General features: G+C 44.7%; 1 protein-coding gene across 2 annotated transcripts in view; it reads right to left on the bottom strand.

The window, feature by feature from the left end:
• PRKAR1B (protein kinase cAMP-dependent type I regulatory subunit beta) overlaps window positions 1–18903 on the bottom strand; it is a 93140-nt gene extending 74237 nt beyond the window's left edge. Inside the window, exons 1-4 of one of the 2 annotated variants that reach the window (XM_074553209.1) lie at window positions 18671–18903; window positions 17651–17855; window positions 8100–8270; window positions 4180–4271 (exon numbers count right to left, since the gene is read on the bottom strand). In XM_074553209.1, the coding sequence (XP_074409310.1) occupies window positions 4180–4271; window positions 8100–8270; window positions 17651–17827 (440 nt within the window). In that variant the 5' untranslated portion in view covers window positions 17828–17855; window positions 18671–18903. Of the gene's footprint in view, window positions 1–4179; window positions 4272–8099; window positions 8271–10973; window positions 11260–17650; window positions 17856–18670 lie in introns of those variants that run through there. The other variant, XM_074553210.1, reaches the window with a different exon arrangement.
• Between the last annotated feature and the right edge of the window lie 1835 nt (window positions 18904–20738).

The following is a 20738-nucleotide window of genomic DNA, read 5'->3' as shown; positions in this document are numbered from 1 at the left end:
TATAGTTTTAATATAATATATATAATATATATACTAAAATAATAAATCAGCCTTCTGAAACATGGAGCCAACATTCTCATTTCTTCCCTCGTCCTGGGACCCTGTGGACACCACCACACTGCTCTCTCCCCTACTGGTTATTTCAGTTCCAATTCCTTCTCCTCCTTGGCAATCATCAGCTTTGGGTCCAGCCTTCATTCCCACAGCAGCTCACCTCTGAACTTCCCCACTGCCCCTGTGCAGCAGAGACACAACATCCTGTCAATGAAATGATGAAAAGTGACTTTTTTATTTTTACCCACAGCAGAAAAATGAATAATTTCTTTCTCTTGTTTCCATTTACTACTCAACATCACGGCAGAGCCAAGTGGGTGTGAATGTATTCCAGCATTACGTGATGAACAATGAAAAATCTTCACTGCTACACTGCTGGGTTAGAAGAGATTAATCACAAGAGGTCAGAAAAAGGTCACTGAGGCTGGCCCCTTGTCACCAATTCTGACTTTATACACCATTTCACAACTGGGAGGATGTTAGAGGATGTTAATCTGCTGGATATCCAGGAGTGGGAGAGGAAACAGAGCGCTGCCAAGTTCTGGGTGTAATTCTATCTGTGCACAGGCAGGAATCCTCAGAGGCTGCAGAGGCAGAGCAGTGGCACAGCACTGGCCTCACCAGCCTCACCCACGTGCAAAACTCCCACACAGACTGGCCAAAGAAGGGGGGATGTTGGTGCAAACCCTGAATCATCTTCAGAGCAGGTCTGAAGCGTGAGATCGCCTCAGAGACAGAAGGGATAAGATCAGCAAGGAAAATCCCCTCAACACAAACCATATTATTCAAATAAAACAGCAGTGTCTCACAGCTAAAACCACATTCCCACTTCAGGTAGGGGGCATTTTGCCACTGGCTTTGGGAGAACCAAGACCTCACTCCGGAGTTTAACCAAGTGCCATGAGACAACAGTGGAGTGCCAGGTCACTGCACAGAGCTGCACTGCTCTCTGCAATGTGAGCAACTCCTGAGCATCCTGGCAAAAGCTGCTGATAACCAGCTCTGCTGCTCTTGGTACTGTTGCAGTTACATTTCCCTTTCATTGCACTTTTCAGTATAATTTTACACCAGGGACTCTCTGTGTGTGTAGGACATGGATGGCAGCCCTGCCTGAAGCACGGCACAGGAAAAGATGTGCTCTAAAATAAGACTCGAAGAAAAGTATTTCCAACACCACTGCAAAAAAAACCCTTGTTTACCTTAACTTCAGCATGATTTCTCATGCAACCAACCCCTCATATGGAATATATGACACAGAGATTGTATACTACACTCTGCCTTTATAAATAAGGGTTTAAGTTTCACAGCTGCCAAGCAGCAAGTGCAACACAAGTCAGAGCAGGCTAACACAAATATCCTTTTGAAGAAAGAAAAAATGCAAGAGTCATCCATTGTAAATGAGAAATTGCTAGTCCATCCTTCCCCCATCTGAACACCTACATTTTAATCAAACATGAAATTAGATAAAACAATGATATCTTCAGTGTAGAAAGCATAAACACAAGCTAATAAACACCACCACTGCAGCACAGAAAATAAAATAACCTTACCCAGCTTTCCACCATTGCAAGAGCCCAAATGAAGTAATTTACCACTTCCTTCCCTGAACTACATATTTGCATTAAGGAGATGCAGACTGGGAGTGATGGCAATGGTATGCTCTGACTTGCTGACTTCTCCACACTTGACAAATGCAACCAGACAAGGGCAAGAGCACGATCTCAGTTTATTCCTTCATTTCAATCTTGTCTGCAGAGCAGAATATGCATCCTTCTGTGGGCTCCTTTTATTTTTCCTGATGTCAGCAATAGCCTGCTGTGCTCATCACGAGGCTCAGAGGAGGCCTCTGGACACATCCCTGAGCAGGGAAATGGTCTGAACCTGAGCATGCTCCAGTGCACAGCCCAGCAGCTCCTGAATCTTCTGACAGCAGAGGCAGAATGCACCTGGCCAAGCCTTAATTTGCAAAAGCAAAGAGTCCACAATGCACCTGCAGCACACACAAGGGAGCCTGTGCAGGTCTCTTCTCACTCCTACCACAAATCCATGAGAGGACAGCGGAAAATGGGACACAGGGAACAGATAGGAGAGACCATGATCATGATGTGCAATCAGCACAGCGCAAGAAAAAGCATTTGTCCTTCAGATCTTGTCTCTCACCCTATTTTGATAACAAATTACTGAAATATCCTTTTTTTCCAGCCCTAAAACCTATCCTTCAGTGCCTGGCACATCAGCATGCTGACAGCATAATCAGTATTTGCAGCAGTTCTGTACAGGGATTCTCCTCTGTGGGTGAAAAAGCTGCAAGAAATGTGCAAACTTCATCCTCTTCTAATTACTCCAGAAATCTGCATGTTAACAGGATATCATTAAGACTGCAAAGTAATTAAACTGTGTCAACATCTGCAAGAGGGAGCAAAATTTGCACTCTTGGAATGTGCTTTGAGTGCATTTGAGTAGCCCCACCAAGGGACTGTGCTGCTGATGTTCTGCCAGAACTGAAACCACCAGTGTAGAGAAAGTTTTGTCTTTTCTGACCGTGGGAGCACAGAAAGTGGGGTTGGTGAGGAGCTCCTGCTCTCACTGAGCCTTATCTGCTGCCAGGCAGGGCTGATCTTGTCAATCCTGGCAGCCTAATCTGTTCTAATGGCCTCAAGTGGTGGAGGCTCCACAACCGACCCAAGCAATCAGAGAACTCCTCTTGGATCTGGCTTGACTCTCTCCCACTGGAGAAAACAATTTTTAAAATTGATTTTCTTTACCCTCTGGCCCACAGAGCAGTTTATCACTCATATAGCATAATTCACATGCAACTATAAGCTATTATTGCATCCCTCTGCCCCAACTTTTATTCTGCAGGCCAAGCAATCCCATTCTGCCCTCAGAAGTGAGGTTATCTAGGTCTGGATCATTCTCACCACTCCTCCATGAATTTCCTACAACTGCTTTTCCTTGAAGTGCAGTGCCCAAACTGGACACAGTGTTCCAGCTGAAATCTTTCCAACACTGGGACATCTTGCATGTTCTGTTTAGTTACCCCAGAAAAAAAAAAATAGTATTTTCAAAAAAAAAAAGAGGGTTTACATTAGTGACAGTTATTCAGACCATGAGGCACAATAAGTTCCACATAGTTTTTCAAGGAACTACCAGAACTGTCTTATAGTCATAAAGGTGTTTTTCCTGCCTAAGGAATACTTCTCTGCACTTGGCTCAGTGTCAACCCATCCTGCTTTTACTAGAACATTCCTTCAAGCTGTCAGCATAATTCTGAATGCTATCCTTGTCTGCCAGTGCTTTAGCAGCCCTTCCCATCTTCATGTCAGCTAAAAGTTCAACACTCATCGCCTGTCCCACTGAGGCCACTAATGACAATAATGGTGAAAAGCAGAACAACCCCTTCAATGCACCTTTCCACTGGAATGCAGGACCAGTGATACCTGCTATTTGTACAATTCCATCAGTTTTGCACAGTAGTTTCTCTAAAGACACACTTCTCTGGTTTTTTAATGAATCCATCATAAACATTAATGTAAAAATCATTACTGGAAGTTGAGCTGTTTGGCCTCCTTTGTGCCTCCCACAGCTGTACAGCTTGCTATCAGCTCTGGAAAGAAATTTTCAAGCCTTTAAAAGTCACATTGGCTTTTACTGAACTCCTTGGTCTCCTTCAGGTGCTTACACATAATTTGTTTCCTCCAGTTTTTCCAAGAACAAAACAATTTACCTGTCATTTCCTTTTATCTCTTTACAGACATTATGTTTTTTCTTTCCCACTCATTCAGCACTTGACCTGTCTTGCCTGAGTTTCAGAAGTAATGACAAATGCTTCTGAGATTGCTTTAGCTAATTAAGTAATCTAGAATAAAGTTTATTAGGCCTATCTGTTCTGAAAACATTAAATATGTCTGAATACACGCTAACCTCTTCTTGTCCTTTTTTACCTTGTGGTTTTACCCTCTGTCATAATACCATAAGCATGTTTGAGGGTGTGACTCAAATGCATCAGTGAGAGCAGTTCTGGACCCTGAGAAGAAATTTAATCCAATTTAATCTAATTTAATTTAATCTTTTTTGTCCTCACACCAAGCTGTGAATTCCCTTGAGTCATAAAGCCCCTCATACCTCCGTTCATTGTCATCAAGATGAGCAAAGAGCACGTTCTTGGAGATGGCCTTGGCCAGAGCAGTCATGGTTTTATAGTCCTTTGGAATAACCTGTAGAGAAAAGAATGAGAGGTAATTACATGCCTGATTGTATCCACTCACAAATCATGAAATCTACAGAAAATTCCACTATTCCAGAAAATGGATGGGATTTCATTTCAGGCCCTGCGACAGGATTAGGCTATAATATAAAGCCACTAAGAAAGTAATAAATTACAGTTTTGATAATGTGTGGATAAGAAATTTTGTTCTCAAAATGACACTCAGAAAGGCAATATAAGATCAGAGATGACTGAGGAGAAGCATATCCATAAAATACTGTAATTAGGAGATATTGGCAGCTGGGTAATCTCCTTTCAAGTATCTTGGACTGAGGAAAATGTATTTTATGTTCCTCTTCCTTCCAACCCATATCAGAAGCAACCTACTTTTAAAACTGTGAAAATAGCAACATTTCTTTAGGAAAAAGGTAAAAAAATGTGTTGAATACATCATATTTTTCAGTACTGCCTGTGGTATAAGGAACCAAGCTCCTGATAGGCCCACTTGAGTCAAATCCTGTGCCTTGGCTTCATGGCAAACAAGCAGAATTTCCATTTGACAATGAAGAGGTCTTTATTTGTTAACTGGAGAGATGTCAAAAGTCCTGTTGTGCATGAATGTGCTTAAAATAAAAGCTGAAATTCAGGAGTATTTCCACTTTGGAAAGCTAGGCTTTCCATTTTGGTAACCATTTAGGTAAGATATCAGTAGATAATGTATCTCTCTATTTCTCCTATCAGTCAGAGACTCCAAGAGTAGGAGAGACACAAGGAATTTGTAACAAAATTATGACCTGTCAAAGATATCCATTGTCTTTGATAATGTGATTTTCCTTAATAGGTTCATTATAACAAGCTAGAATCAAGCATAGCAAAACTTTTAAGTGTTAAATGAACCTTACTGCAATCTGAAAATCAGAATCTGTTTGTCAGTCTCAATTACTGCACAGTAAAGGTCTGATAAGGGGCATTTAGCTCTCACATTTTCTTATTATAGAAGTCGTGTATCTGTCTGTTGCAAGTTACTACCTGTGTTGATGTGCAGGTATTTTCCTTCTTTCATCCTGGAAAGGCAGGAAATACTCATCCAACCCAAAGAAGGATGCCTCAAAGGGTAAAACTGATGTAGAACCAGTTCCCACAAAGAATTATCAAGATTTATTTCACAGGAAAATGCTGCACTGTGAAGATATAAAGTCAAACTGGCTTCAGACCTCTCTTGCATTGACTGCTGCAGAAATCAGATTACTCCAATCAAGTCAAACTGCATGTTTGTATCAGAGTGAAATCTGATCTAATTATCTAAAAGTTTAAATTTCTCAATGTCAAATTCAGCCAGTATCTTTTTCTTGGTTTTTACCCTATCAGAGGAACACTGGATTGAATTGCAGACCTGAACCCTTGCTCTATTATGAATACACCAGCTCAGCTTACTGCTGATGAGCCAAAGGGGTAAATAATCAGATCACCGAGACACTCAACTCCAGCCTTTCTGTCTGATGATGAAATAGCACTGAGTAGCTTTTCTCAGTGTAAATTTGCAGCAGTGAAGGCCACAAGCCTTTGTGGGTTTGTTGGGGCAGGGACACAGAAAACACAGGAGAGGCTCTCTAGGCGTGACCAGGCGTCTGAGCAGAGTCAAACGCTGCAAGAATCACTTGGCCATTTCTTACATCACTCTTCCAAACAATCACTGGAGGTTCTCTTCAAGCTGATCACCCTCTTTAGAGCTAGATTCCTGTTCTGTTAGTTGCTAGCTGTGTTGCCAGATGTGTTGACAAATATTGCTTTCTCTGGTTCAAGGATGAACTAACCCTCCACAGAGATCTTCCCCAGAAGGAAGCCATGCCATGTGCTTGCTCAAATCACAAAGCTAAATCTCTTTTGATTTTCTCTCCGGGGACATAACTCATTTCACTGCCTCTAGCACTACTCATGCTATAGCTCACCCCTTCAAGGGATCCTTCAAACTGGCTTATAACCCAGATGTGCTTCCATCCAACACCTGAATTCAAGCCAGCAGTTCCTCCTGACTACTATCTAAAATTCCATCTGTTTGCAATAGTCTAACACAACCTTTGCCTTGCTTTTTACTCTCTTAAATTTGTTCCATAATTTGTCCTTTCCGTGTCTCCTTTTATTTCTGTGTTCTAGAAATCACACATCCATGGGTTTCACCATGGAATTCCTTTGCTTATGGCAGAAGACAAAGCACTGACACAAATCCTCCCAGTGCTAGCTCTGTATTCCTTCCAGCATCTGCAGCTGTACAAGAAACTATCTCCTAAATTATTTTTATTTAGGATCAGTCAGTTCCTAGGAAATTAAAATCATAACAGGACTAGTCAAAGGACACAGAATATGATCTGTATTGCTGCTTCTGGTTCTTGCCTACTCATGCTACTGTCAGGGCTCACTGACATCACTGTTGAGAAATGAAGAAAACAAAGTTTACTTCAGGTTCCATTATAAACATAAAAGAATTGCTCAGAGGGGTGGGAAGGGATGTTTCCTTTGATTTTCAGAAGAGTCAGATGGAACCCATAATAAGCAGAAACAAATGGGATCTCTTCATGGAAGTTTTTTAGGGGGATATTGCAAAATGCACAGAAATAAAAGTGTTTTAAAGAGGCTTCTGAAGTATCACACAAGTTTTTTAACAGTGCAAGGCATTCATTAACAGCTTGACCACAGTGCTGTTAAAATTTGCAAATTACACTTGCAAACATTATTTAACTGCCACAAGAATACTCTTACACATTTGTTTTTAGGATAAATGGCTCTCCCAATTCCTTTTTTTCTTTGGGACACAAATCCCCAGAGCAGCCAGTGAACTTGTATCATAAGCAGATGACAAAAGCACATCTGACTGCAAAGGCAAAAAGCATTCTGCCAAAAAAACAGTGACTGACAAAATGCATTCCCATAAAGAAAAAGCTCTTTGAGTTAAAGCTACTCCAGGCGTGCACAAAAGCACATTAGCAGCATCTGTCAACCTTATGAAATACATTTTCAGCCTGGCTCCCTAAACAAACATGACACATGCTATTGTAATGTCTCTCTTTCAATAATCTTTGAAAACTTTAGCCTGTGTCAAAAAAAAAATGCAGAGTTATTAAGAGATATCAAAGATATAACATAGCTAGATATTTGAAAGATTTACCCAGTGTAAAAAGAAATGCAGAGTTATTAAGAGATATCAAAGATATAACATAGCTAGATATTTTTCTGAAAAAGGCAGTTAAAAAGAGAGAAGCCCAAAATAGAGCTCCTAGTGAAGAAATTATCTAATTTGGGATTGGCATTTCTTCAAAGACAATGGTCACACAAACTCACCCAAGTACAGTCAAGACACTTCCAAAATTCAGTGGGTTAGGTGGTACCTAATCAACAGGGGAAATACGTGCCTGAGTGGTCTAGGAAACCTAAATGACTTAGATTAAAGAAAACTTGAGGCAGGCCTGACTTTGGAAACAAAAAACAAAATAAACAGGAAATGCAGCAATAGAAAAGCTGTCCTGAATAATGAGATTTTCTGATCAAACTCAGACGATGCTGAAGCCAGTGACTATCAAGAAAATGGCTGTGAATTACTGACCCTGTTAGATGAGCAGCACATCTTAAAAAAGAAGGAACAGTGAATTCTGAAATCTCATTGATAGGGGAAATCCTCAGTCAAGGAGAGAAAAAGACCTTGAGTGTGAAGATGGTCAGGCTCTGCTTATGCCAGCATGGGGACACCACCCTCCAGGCTGGCCCGGGAGCCCAAATCAGGGACAGAACACGAGTCACTGTGATGCCTTGCACATGTGGGAGGCAGAGGGAGGGCACAGGGTACCTTTCTGACATAGGACACAGCATCCTCCTCCGTGTACACCTCTGCACTGACGCCGCCGCGCCGGCGCCGCGCCTTCACCACCGGGTTGGGCGGCGGCGGGGAAACCTCGTCGTCGTGGGAATCCGACTGGGAGCTGGACTTCTGCCGGGCCAGGATCTGCTTGCATTCCTCCTGCAAGGAAAAAGGGACAGTGAAGCAGCTCTTACTCGTGGATACAGTCAATTTGACCTTCTTTTATAGATATCAGCAGCCCGTTCACGTCAGTGTTTGGGTGATGGTCCGTTTGCACTGCTGAACGAAAATTACAGATTTAATGAGAATGGCATTAACCACAACCTGTGTACAGGCATTTCACCTGTTCAATTCTTTCTTACACATCGTGGCAACCAATATATATAAAGTGCAGGCATATCTTTGCATCTACTCCTGGTTGAGAAAGCAAAACTTCCATTGCTTACTCTCCAACTTCACAGCATTATTTTCTCAGTTGGATTGTACACATCATTGTCTTTAGTACAAACAATTTTTCAGAAGTCACACATTGATAAATTAGATTGGTTTCTTCATCTTGCTTTGTTTTGCAAGCTTGCTATCACCACAAACAACAAAGATGCTCCCTACTCCAGAATTTCTGCCATAAAACTGATTTACAATCAATGGGATTCTTTCCAAGCAAATAGGATCCAAGGTAGGCTCCAGAGGACTATGAGAGATGGTGGCTGGCCTAGCACCAGCTGGCCAATGGGGAGGTTATTCTCCAAATTTCATGCTTGTGGAACAGAGAATAAAATAGGAAAGGGAATCCCTGAAGAGAGAGTAACAAGAGTAGAGAACAGTACAGAAAACCTTCAAGAAAGGAGGTCAGAGTTGCAAGACTGTCAATTCATACACTGAATTTGACTTCCAAAGGATAGAGACAAACCAGATTACCCATAATTACAGTATTTTCCCAGAGCCCCATGTTCTACCCCTCAGCTTCCTCGGATCCAAGGGAAAGCAAAAAGGAGTAAAAATTCCCTTTGCATCATCCATGTCTGTCAGTCAGGAGCTGTCTGCTCAGAGCCAGCCCTCCTCCTCAGCCCTGCCACTGCTCAGCCACAGCACACTCACTGCCCCTTGGGGCTGGCTCATCCCAATCTCCACTAAAGGCAGGGAGAACTGGAGATGGGGTGGACCATAAATTCTGTTCCCTGGTACAGGAACCAGAGGGCAGGAGCACTGCACTGTAAGGAGGCAAGCTGGCTGCTGCAGCAGTAGTTTCGTGTGCTGCCACCTCCTCTGTGCAGGCAAACCCCAGAGCCTGGCAGCCCCAGAGCCATGCTGAGGGATGGGCACACTCCAGGGTTTTTCAGATAACTCAGCTCAGCAGCACTGCAGGCTCCCCAAAAAGACAGCACAGCAATGCTCAGCTCCCTGCACACCCCATAAAGCAACATTCCACCAACTGATGGGATGAACTGCCAGGACCTGGCCTCTGTCCTACAGGAAATCTCCAGTGAGATTTTTCACTCAGAGCCAGGATGGGAGTGAGGAGGGAGGGAGATTCTGGGAGCACCAGCACGAGTGGCAGAGCCCCAGCATCACCAGCTGGTCCCACTGACAGAGGAAGTGACTGATGCACAGCTCATCAGGTATGGATGGCACCAGGAAAGGGCAGCACAGAAAACTGGCACAGGCTCACAACTTTAGAGCTTGCAAGAAAAAGGGATGATTAATATATGTCTTGCCATTGGTGTTTACATCAAATCCATCATGCCACCTGTCTTTTCTGGTCTTATTCCAGTCAATTCCTGCGCCATCATTGACACTGCCCTTCTCATTAACCTCTGACCAGTCCTTGATGCACTATTGTTACCTGAAATAAATAACTGAGCAGTATTTCCCACGTTGCATGACTCAAAGCAACAAGTCACACATTCTTGTTTTGAAGAAGGCATTATTGAAATAGAGGGGACAAGATCAGATATAAAATGTAGAGGGCTGGCTAAAGATCTGACTTTTCAAGACCTTGATCTGCCTCAAAAAGTGCAAAGTTCTTTCTGAGATCAATTGGGGTTTGAATTTGGCTTACAATCCCAAAACTCCCAGGCCACAGTACAGTTGACATTGATGCTGTAATAACCAAAAAAACCCAGAATTTCAGATGTATTAAATCCTTACTGAAACTTTTTAATTTTACATTCAAATAGCAGGACTAGAAATATAAAAAAATGACTCAATTAGATTTTCCTATAATTTAAGAGCTGCAAATCCTACTTCAGCATTCTCATCACTTCTTCCTTACTCCCCTCTGTCTCTAGATTCCTAAACTACAATCAAGCAAAATAGTCCAAGTACAAAATGTGCTATATATTACAATTATATTTAATATCTAGTGTTTAAAAACAAAAGCTGTGACTGAAGAATTTCAAATAACATTTCTGACTGCCTATCCCTGATAGTGTTAATGGTCTCTGACTATATTAAATGAACACAACCAAATTCACCTTCTCCATGGGTTTAACTGAAAGGCAGTAAAGACCTTTCTGAAGAACAGCAGCTAAAATTTAACTAAAAGGCAAGTACAACAAGAGGGCAGTTGGGTAACCAATGGTGTGCAGCACTTACACAGTTCTTTTTATCCAGAGCATATTTACTCAGAGAGAAGAGTTGTAGTTTGCCACATTTGAATATAAAATACACTCTTCTCTCCTCAGTACACATTGCATAAAAGCCACTTCCAAGGAATTAATAAATAATATCTCCCCCACCCCAGCAGAGATTTATATACAAAAGGAAGCTCAGTGAGATAAAATTAATACTACAAAGCATGCTCTTAAACTCAAATACTTTTAGAAGCCAAGAAGATTTGAAAGGATTATAAAAGTGAGTTACGGTGTGATTCATTTTAAAAGGAAGTCTCTTCACTACAAACTCCTTCTGTACAAACAGCAGGCACTGGACTGGCTGGTTTTCCATAGCTGCAGGCTGGGAAGGATCCCCATTCCTGAACTACAGCCTGCCTTCTGCAAATAAAGCCTTTGCTCTGTCCTGGGCTGAGCTTTCAGAGAGATGTCTTCCACAGATCCTGGGGTAAAGCTGCACAAATGCAGGCAATGTTTGGAAGGAGGAATGAGCTGTTCCAAGAGGAGCTCTCCAAACACCAATCCTCAGATGCAGCTTGATGTGAATCCTTGTGCAGAACTCAGCTCCAAGTAAACACCTCATCATCTTTTGTTGTCATGACAACAAGTGATATCTCTCTCCCTCTCTCTCTCTTTGGATGGCACTGATAATTCATAATCATACTGCCCAATTGTGTCCACCTCCAAATGAGAAAACACATGGAAGGCACAACAGTAAGGCAGTGGATCTGCCTTTGATTATTGCTTCAAATTGAAAGAACCAATAAATACAATTGCAGGAACCTATTTACCTTTTGAATGTCCACTTTCAACTACAAGAGGCTGAGGTATAAACCACAGGAATTTAGCACATTGCCCTCAGCATCTCCCCCAGATAATGCTTCCATAAACTTTTAATGAGTTTAAGCACTGCAAGTGAAGCAGCCACAATGCTGAGACAGTTTTCTAGGTTTACCTTTCCTTTCAGACCACTGCTTAAGAGCACACACACCTCCTGACCCAGAAGCTTTCTTCTCTATCAGCTGGAGCATTTCTGAACAGAAATTCCCTTCCTCTCCCAGGCTCTCCTTTCAGGCTTTGCCATTACCTGGAAACTCAGGTGAGCTGAGGGAAGGAAAGCACCTAAGGGTGCTCCAAAGCAAAGGAAGGAAGGAAAGCACCAAGGGGGCTCCAGCCTTACAACAACATCCCAAAAAGACTTAAAAGCAAGTCATACATTTGATATCAAAGCTCAGTACCTCTCCTCTGCTTCCTACAATGTATACACTGCATTCAAAAACCACACCACCAAGTACACTCTAAATGGTTGGGGTTTTTTTCCCCCTCAAGCACATTCATAAACTGTTCTGCCTGACAGACCTGGATTATTCACAGAAAATGTGCAGGAAGGTTCATGCACAGGTAACTAATCTCTCTTTGCACTGGAATTGACCCAGAGGAGATGCTCTCCGTGCCAGGAGGGCTTCTGACACCCCTCACGACTCCTTGGGCTGATGATTTACAGCAGCCAATAAAGGACAAAGGCAAAGCACTTCATTTTGCTGAAGCATGGGACTGCCTGATACCATCATTAAAAGCAGGAAAAATCTGGGAGATCTTAATGTTCTTTCCAGTCTTATCTTTGCCAGGACAGACAATCTTTGTGATCAATTCAGCCTTGTTATTCACACAATCCCAATTATTGTTCCACTGCCTTCCCCCTGCTCCATTTTACTTTTCTTCTACAGCAATTCTAAGAAATATCTTTAAATGCCCTCCCTACCATCCTGCCAAGGTATTTACCCCCTCCATAGTTATCCTCCACTTTGATTACTATTCCTGCATCTTCCGTGGTCTCTCTCTGCATCTCAGATCACTCCCAATTTCCAATCTAGGCAAAAATCTCCTGCCCAAAATCCACCTGCTCTGGTGACACTCCAGCTGCATGGCTGACCTCCCCCAGACCCTTTACTGCCATTGTTTCACCTTCTGCAGCTTGTTCACACTTCTTGTCTTCCCCCACCAGCGTCTTCAGCATCCCAACCCATCACCACCTCTTCCCTCCTTTCTTTGCCTCACAGCAAAGTGAGAGGTTATGTTACAAAACACAGACCCTATTTTTGATACTCGAAAGCTTATATAATCAAAGAGAATCATAGCCAACACTTCTGATTCTTAAAATCCAGCCAAATAACAATGTATGCACACATAGCTTGTGTAAGAGGAGACAAGCCCACATAAAAGTGGATTAAGGAGCCTGATGAATGTAAAACAGGGCAGCTTGAGATGTGAAACAAAGAAGTCTTCCAGGCAGAATTTCTTCCATGTTCACTGCATTCTGGTTTTGTTAGGTTTAGGCTGTCAGAGTGGGAAAGCCACTCATACTTGTGGACACACAAAGTCAAGCTCATATGAGCATGAGTTTGCTTATAACTAATTTTATTTCTTATGGAAAAAACTTTTTTTCTCTTTCTGCTCTTATTCCCTTCATCCTCCACCCTTCCCTGCATGTAGGAAATTTGCCTGGGGATGGCTTTAAAAATTCACCTTGTTTTCCTTTACTTCTCCCAAGAAAACTGTCACCTATCACAACACTGCCTGGGGCTGGCTCTGGCAGTCCCAGAGGTCCCACCTGAGCTGCTTTTCCTCCAGCTCTTGCCAGTGCTGATCCCAGGGGAGAGGCAGGACAGAGGCTGCCCCAGCCTGCTCAGCCACACAGCCAGGGCAGCTGCTGCTCCCACTGCTGAGCGTCTATCAGCACCTCAGGTATGTTCCTGCATGCTTTACCAACATTTCTGACCACCACAGAGATACCACCCAACCGCTTGGCAAGCTTTGAACAATATTGTTATTAGGCTTTCTAAAACTACTTAGTTAATGCATTTTTTTCTATAGTTTTTTTTCTCTGTGTGATTTTGCTTCAAATCTGTAACCTCTCCCCAGTTTATCTGAAAGCAGTGAGTTATACTTTGCATAATTATAACCTGTACTGTTAAGAATTAGTTTGATCAGTTTAGACAGGTTCTGGTGGAAATTACTGATTGAAGGGCTCTTTTTTGTGATAAAATACAAATACTGGGAGGGAATACTGTTGTAGAAGAAGAGCCTGGTGCTCCAGCTTTGGTGCTCAGGTACCTTTGGTTGTGAAAGTCCCCGTGGTAAGTAAATAAAGAGTATTTTGCTATCAGAAATAAATATTTTTGCATTTTGTTTTATCGCTCAGGGCCGGTCCCGGCACGCCTGGGTGCAGTTCCGCCCGGCACCGCCAGGGGGCGCCACGCGGGCAGCGCTGTTGGCCCGCGGGGTTCGAGCGCCAAATTTGGATTTTCCCAATTTTGCCCAAAATTCCCTTTCCTTCGCCACGGTGAGGATGAGGCACCAGCCTGCATCCCAAACAACCCTGCCGAGCCGCTGGCCGTGGTTTATTAGAGTAAAATATTGTTTCCTGCTCGTGCTGAGGGCGACAGAAGGGCCTGGAGAGAGCTCAGCTCCAGGAGGTACCAGCAAAGCCCGGCTCAGCCAGCACAGCCCTGCTCTAAAATACCCCACATTAAAATGGCTTCAGCAAAGCCATTTTAAACACATCCTGCGGTTTCCTGCTGCTGCCTCTTCTTTGGTGCCATTTTCTTCATTAGTTCTATTTTTTATTCAAATTTTTTGCTGTGGAACAGCTGAGCTTAGCCTGGCAAGACAACTCCACCTTTGATCACATAATCATGGCATTAAACAGCCTGACACTATGAAATTTTTGCAGTCTCAGTATGGCTAAAAATACAAAGCATTGCCTGTCATTTCTCAGTAATTGACTTTTTCACATAAAGTAAGAACCAGAGAAAAAATATGGGTTCCCTGGTTTTTTTCTGCTATGCCTCCTTTAGTCCTCAAGTAAATAGGACTAAATTACAGCTGTTAAAATAATGCCACAGTTTCTTAGCTAACATCTATTCCCTCACTACAAAAAAAAACCCAACTACAATCCCTAAGGGAAAGACTTTCCTCACTCCATCCACCAAGATCTACACAGTCAGAGGGAAATGTAAAATAAATTGTTCAAAGGAAATATCACAGATTTTAAAATCTAAAGTCTCTAAACTGTTTTCAACTATTTTCTGTGCTCAAGGGCATGTTGTAGATTTTTACAAAGTAACTGTTAATGTGATCAGAGCAGATGTCATCTTGAAGTCCATAGGGTCACAGCACATAAAAGTGACTTGCAAATTTCAGAATTTAGAAACATAGGCTGATTCCCAGCAATTACTGGCAACTTAAGCAGGTCCTGCCAGTATTAAATGAACAGAAAAATGTGCACTAAAGTTTTCCCACAATTATTTTCAGAGTAATGGTTTTTGACATTGTACTTGATACAAATAAGGTGCAGTTGAAAGGCTTTGGGGGAGTGTTCTTTGTAACACTGGCACTCCTTCAGAATCAAACCTCAAACCTCAGTCTGCAGTACTTTATTCAGAAGTATTTATTGATGTTCTCCCTTTACAGCCCTCTCAGGCCATGTCCATGCTGTGAATAAAGAGTGGCCCAGGCTCAGAGCTGAGCCCACATCCCCTGGGCATTACCTCACTGCTGGCTCTGCTCTCAGTGCTGCAAACAGCAATTCCTGCCATGACAAACCTGCCCCTGGTGTGGGACACCTGGCAGTGACACCCGGGGCCGTGGGTGTGCTGGGGTCAGGGTTAGTCCCTGATCCATTCGCATTTAGCAGCAGGCTGAGGGCAAGGGACCCAACTCTGATGTCACCAGAAGGTGAGAAGCATTTATGATCCTCTCTGATCTTGCCTATAATAAATCTTACTTTTATGTGTTGATTTTATGAAATTGAGTTTAAAATTAGCAAAATTAAACTTACTCTTTTTTTTTCTATTCACTTCTGTGGTAGCTCCAGTACATTGATGAAGCTCTACTTGTTTTCCACAAGCTCATTTTTTAACCACTTGAAAAATAACCTACACTTCATCTCTAAACTTCCCACATGTGTTTTTGACAGATAAACTGTTCTTCTCCTGCTCTCTTCAGTGGAATGTGTTGTTTATCTCAATGAGTTTGGAAAATAACCCCACAATACCACACTTAGGTGGAAAAATGCATTACTTTGCTTAGAAAATCATTATTAAACCCAAATATTTTCACCTCTCTCCCTCCACAGGACCAAATTAAAGGAGCTAATAGTGAATGTGCCATGTCAGTATTGCACATTTACAAAAATCTAATGAACAATTGCTAAATTCACAATTCCATTAGGATTCTTTAAACTACCTGTATATGACAAGTGTATAAAAACAGGATAAAACTTATTGAAAGATTTTTCTATCTTTAGAAGTCTTCCTTTCAACTGCTCTCACCCAACCAGCTAAGTCAAAATATTATTCTACAGCAGAAAATCCTTCACAGTGCAATTTATCCCAAGGAAGTCCTCGGAGATGTTTGAGCAACAAGGGAGTCAAACTGCTGTAGGAACAAGAATTACAGTGCTGGAAACCTCCAGAAGGAGCCTAAAGCCTGCAGGCTCAGCAGGCTCAGCCCCCAGGCTGCTCTGGAGAGGCAGTGCCAAGATTGTGTCCTCCCACAGCAAGCACAATATTCCCTGCAGTTGATGCCTTGATGTGTCTAAATCATCTTCCATTTTGAGACTAGTGATATCCATCAGCTCCTGTGCTGGCATCCTGATTGATGTCCTACACAATCCTGGCATCTGCTGCTCTTTGGGAAATAATGGGAGATCACATGAGAGAAAATGGCATTTCTCAAGGGTAGGAGCTGCCCTTCTGTGTCAGGTGTGTGTGCTGTGTGAACACCAACAAATGATGATGACCAAACTCCCCTAGTACAGCTCCTCAAGAAATCCCTCCAGCAATGGAGCATATCCCATAATACCACAGCATATTTTAATGGGTCTTCTTCAAGAATGGTGTTTATCCTTCTTTTCAAGAAGCCCAAAATTCCACATTATAATGGATAATAATTCACAACACAGTGATGAAATTCAACAATTTTGATTCTCTCAAAATGGGTCTTGGCTGTCAGAAGTTCAGAATATACAGAATTAAGAGACTGTTTCTTTTTCACAATAATCAAATACAATTACAAGCCACCTTGTACTTTCTCTGATGTCCCAGGCTGCCACCAAAATGCAATGTTTGAATTTTTTTTAAAACTACACAAATTTGGCATATACTCACCTATATAAAAAATTAATCTGAAAAGCAGAAAGTGAGATGGATTAAATGTTTTACATCACTGGTGATATATCACCCTTATGTATTATCCACTCCTGAAGGAAGAAACTACTGAGCCTTATCTCTCAATCCTACAACAACACTTGCTCACACAACTGTGCTCTCCCTGCAAAGACACCCCTGGGCTTTAGAGAGAATTTGTCTGGGAATGCTCTGAAATGTTTCCCCCTCTCTACACTGCTTCTGAAGGCACTCACAGTAAGTGAGGTCTCCCTTAATGCATCCCCTGCCAGAGGATCCTGGGACAGGCACTGTAGACAGGAGAGAGCAGTGAAGTTAAATAGCAAACAGTTCAAGGATTTTGAGAATTGCTGCCTCCCTGATTTTGGTCAGTTTTAGGGGAAGGGAAAACCCCACCACCTGACACTGGAATAAACATCATATTTTGCACCCACAGACAGGTTTTCCCAAGAGATGAAAGTTCAGGGTACCATGTCTCACAAGCAATTTCAGTAATTTTTAACAAATTCAATTTCCCAAGATATTATAATCTTGGTGTTATGCACAAAAATTTCTAAACTATAGTTAATGTTATAGTAGTCATCCACAAATGAAGGGTTGGGGCTTTTTCTCTTAACAGTTTACATTTTCACAGTTGTGTGATCATTTAAAAAAAGAAAAAAAAGTACCAAAACATTTGAAATCTTTAAACAATCTTTTTCATTTTATAAATGGAAACTGTCACCTGAAAATCACTGACCTTTTCTAATTTTTCAAAGTGTTCTCTGAGGAACTTCATGGGTCGGTCTGGCTTTGCTATACAGAGGTTTACAATGCATTCTTTTAGAATCTGTTGGATGTTGTGTTTCTGAACATAGAGTTCACATCCCTTCAGGCTCTCGTCTTCTTCCACATTGCAGGAAGCAGCAGCAGCCATCTTCAGGCTTGTAAACAGAAAACACGACCTAGGTAAGAAAATGGTGCAAGAAAGAGATAAGAGACAGATCCCAAATTCCTTGTCAGAGAGATCTGAAGAGCAAAGACATTTGAATATTGCCTGTTGCCTATTGAGGACCTATTCAATCTGAACGTTTTAATACTCTGGGGTTGTACATGGAAATGCTGAACTGTGTCATTTCTGTACCATCAACATCCCACCAAGTACACAAACAGGATTTAAACTCCTAGATTGTGATCAATCTTTGAAAAAAACCACACAAGCCGGTGAAATTAACCTACGAGGCAAGGAGTTTCAAAAGCACTCTTAAATGACGGCATGATGCCTTGCTTCGCTGTCCCCGTGGGGACTCACTCCTGTCACCAGAAGCCCAGCTTCTTGCTACAGAGATTTTCAGGCAATTTTAGCATCTCTCCCTTCCCCATTCACCAACCCTTGGCTGCCTTGGGAAAGCAGGGGGGGAGTGGGCAGAGCCCCCTGAAGTGAAGTGAATTCCCCAAAGAGAACTTTGGTGACCTGGGGGGAGAACAGCCCCAAACCCTCTTTATTTCCCCCAGCGGGGTTATGACCGCGCCGTTACGAGCTCAGAACGCCGGGGCAGCTTTACCACCGGGTCTGTGGGTGCGGGGGCCGGCCGGGGCTGTGCGGGCTGTGCGGGGCTGTGGGTGCGGGGGGCAATGCGGGGCAGTGCGGGGGAAGTGTCCCGGGCCCGGCCGGGCGGCACCGCGGCAGCGCATCCCCCGGGCCCGGCCGGGCGGATCTGCCGCCGCTGTCCCTGTCCCTGTCCGTGTCCCTGCCCCGCCGCACGGGCCCGGTAAATACCTGGTGGCCGGAGCCGGCTGAGCGGCGGCGCCTCCGGTGTCCTGGCCGGCGCTGGAGGCGGGGGCAGCGGCTCCCCCTTGCCGGTATCCGCAGTGCAGCCGCCGCCGCCTGCGCTGCTGCCCGCCCGCCCGGGGCCGCGGGGCGCCGCGGGGACCCTGCTGCCGCTGCCGCACAAAGGCTCCGGCTCCGCCGCCGCCGCCGCTCGCCCGCAGGAAGTGCGGCCGCCGTCACTCCCCGGCGGGCGCGGCCTCCACCGCCGCCTCCGCCGAGAGGCGGCACGGAGCCCTCCCGAAACGAGCGGCACGGAACCCTCCGCTCCGAACAGGGCGGCACGGACTCCCCGCTCCGGGAGGCACCGAGCCCTCCGCTCCGAACCGGGATGCACCGACCCCGCTGCTTCGAACAGCTCCGCACCGACCACTCCGCTTCCGCCCGCACGGACCCCTCTGCTCCGATACGCTCCGGGCAGCTCCGACCCCTCCGCTTCGAAGCGCACCGCACGGACCCGCTCGGCACCGCACGGTCCCGCAGGGTACGGCAGGACCTGGCCCGGCTGCCAGCCCGAGGACAGGCTAAGGAGGACCAGCCTGGCCACCATAGACAATGGCCCGGCCGTTCAGAACAGGCCTGACCACGAAGGACAGTCTGGATGTGTGAAGTGGCCACACCATGGCCATGAAGGATGGGCATGGCCATGAAGGACAGCAGCCTGGCTGTGACACATGGCCCGGCTTGGGCACAGAGGACAGGCTGGCCATGGAACCTGTCCTGACCATCATGGGTGATGAGCTGGCCATGCCAGACAGGCTGCCGTGCCAAGGCAGGTGCTGCCAGCCCTGCTGAGCACCCACAGCCTGGGAAGGGCTGGGAAAGTCTGGGAAGGGCAACTCACCAGCTCTGCCCAGGGGTTTTTAGAGCAAAGCCATCACAGGAGGCAGCACCTCTGTGGCAGGCCGTGAGGAGTGTGGTCCCCGCTGGCACTCAGCCATGGGCCAGCAGGTGCTGTCAGGAATACTCCAGTGCACGCTTGTGTTCCTTCTGTTGCCAGGAAATTCACATCCATGGTTCCCAAAGAATAAAGGGTGAAACAGGACTCAAAAAATCACAGTCAAGCTAGGAGATGCACAAGAATGGAATAGACTCTGCTGGTAAACACAGGGCTATTTTAAAATAATTTGAATTAGTTCTGTGGTTTATTGCATTTTGGATTCAGTGTGATCACTCAAGAAAAGGACTCTGAGAATCTTTTGGTTTGGTGTCTGTTCCTTGGAGTCACCAGAGGAGAACACAAAACATGAAGTTGTGTAAAGTATCCATAAGTACAACATAAACACAAAGTACATACACATTAGCTAATACAAATAAATGTACATACACATTAGCTAATACAAATAAACACTAAAAAGCATACAACGCTGGTACAGAAACTGACACCTTCCTGCCCGTGCTATTTGATGCTCCAGAGTAGGGACAGCAGGGAGGTGGCACATGTGAGTGCGGCCGGGCACGGAGCCCCCGGTGCCTTCCCGCTCCCCCAGCCCTGGCACCACCCCCGGGCTGTCCCGGGCTGGCACCGCTCGATCCCCGGGACCCAGCAGCGGCTCCGTCCTGCCGGCTCCGGCCCGGCTCCGGCCCCGCCTGCCTGCCCGGGGGCCCGGGGAGCGCCCGCAGCGCTGTCACCCTGCCCTGGCCATGTCCCCTGTTCTAGCCCTGTCACCCTGCCCTGTCCCCGTCCCCTCGCTCTGTCACTGTCCCCCGCTCTGTTTGTTTTCCCCGGCTCTATCCCTGTCACAGTCTCTGTCCCTCCACCCCGCTCTATCCTTGTTCCCTTCTCTGTCCTCGTTCCTGTCCTGTTCTCTGTCTCTGTCCCTATCCCTGTCTCTGTCCCCGTGTCCCTGTCCCTGTCCATATCCCTGTCCCCGTCCCTCTCCCCTTGTCCTTCTCCCTGTCTCCGTGTCCATGTTCCCCTCTCCGCACTATCCCTATCCCTGTCCCTATCCCCGCCCCTGTCCCTGTCCCCGTGTCCGCCTATGCCTATGCCTATGCCTATGCCTATGCCTATGCCTAT

This window comes from Zonotrichia albicollis, chromosome 16, assembly GCF_047830755.1.
Source record: "Zonotrichia albicollis isolate bZonAlb1 chromosome 16, bZonAlb1.hap1, whole genome shotgun sequence".
Lineage (NCBI taxonomy): Eukaryota > Metazoa > Chordata > Aves > Passeriformes > Passerellidae > Zonotrichia > Zonotrichia albicollis.
The sequence above is the reverse complement of the archived record's forward strand: the minus strand, read 5'-3'. Positions and strand labels throughout refer to the sequence as shown.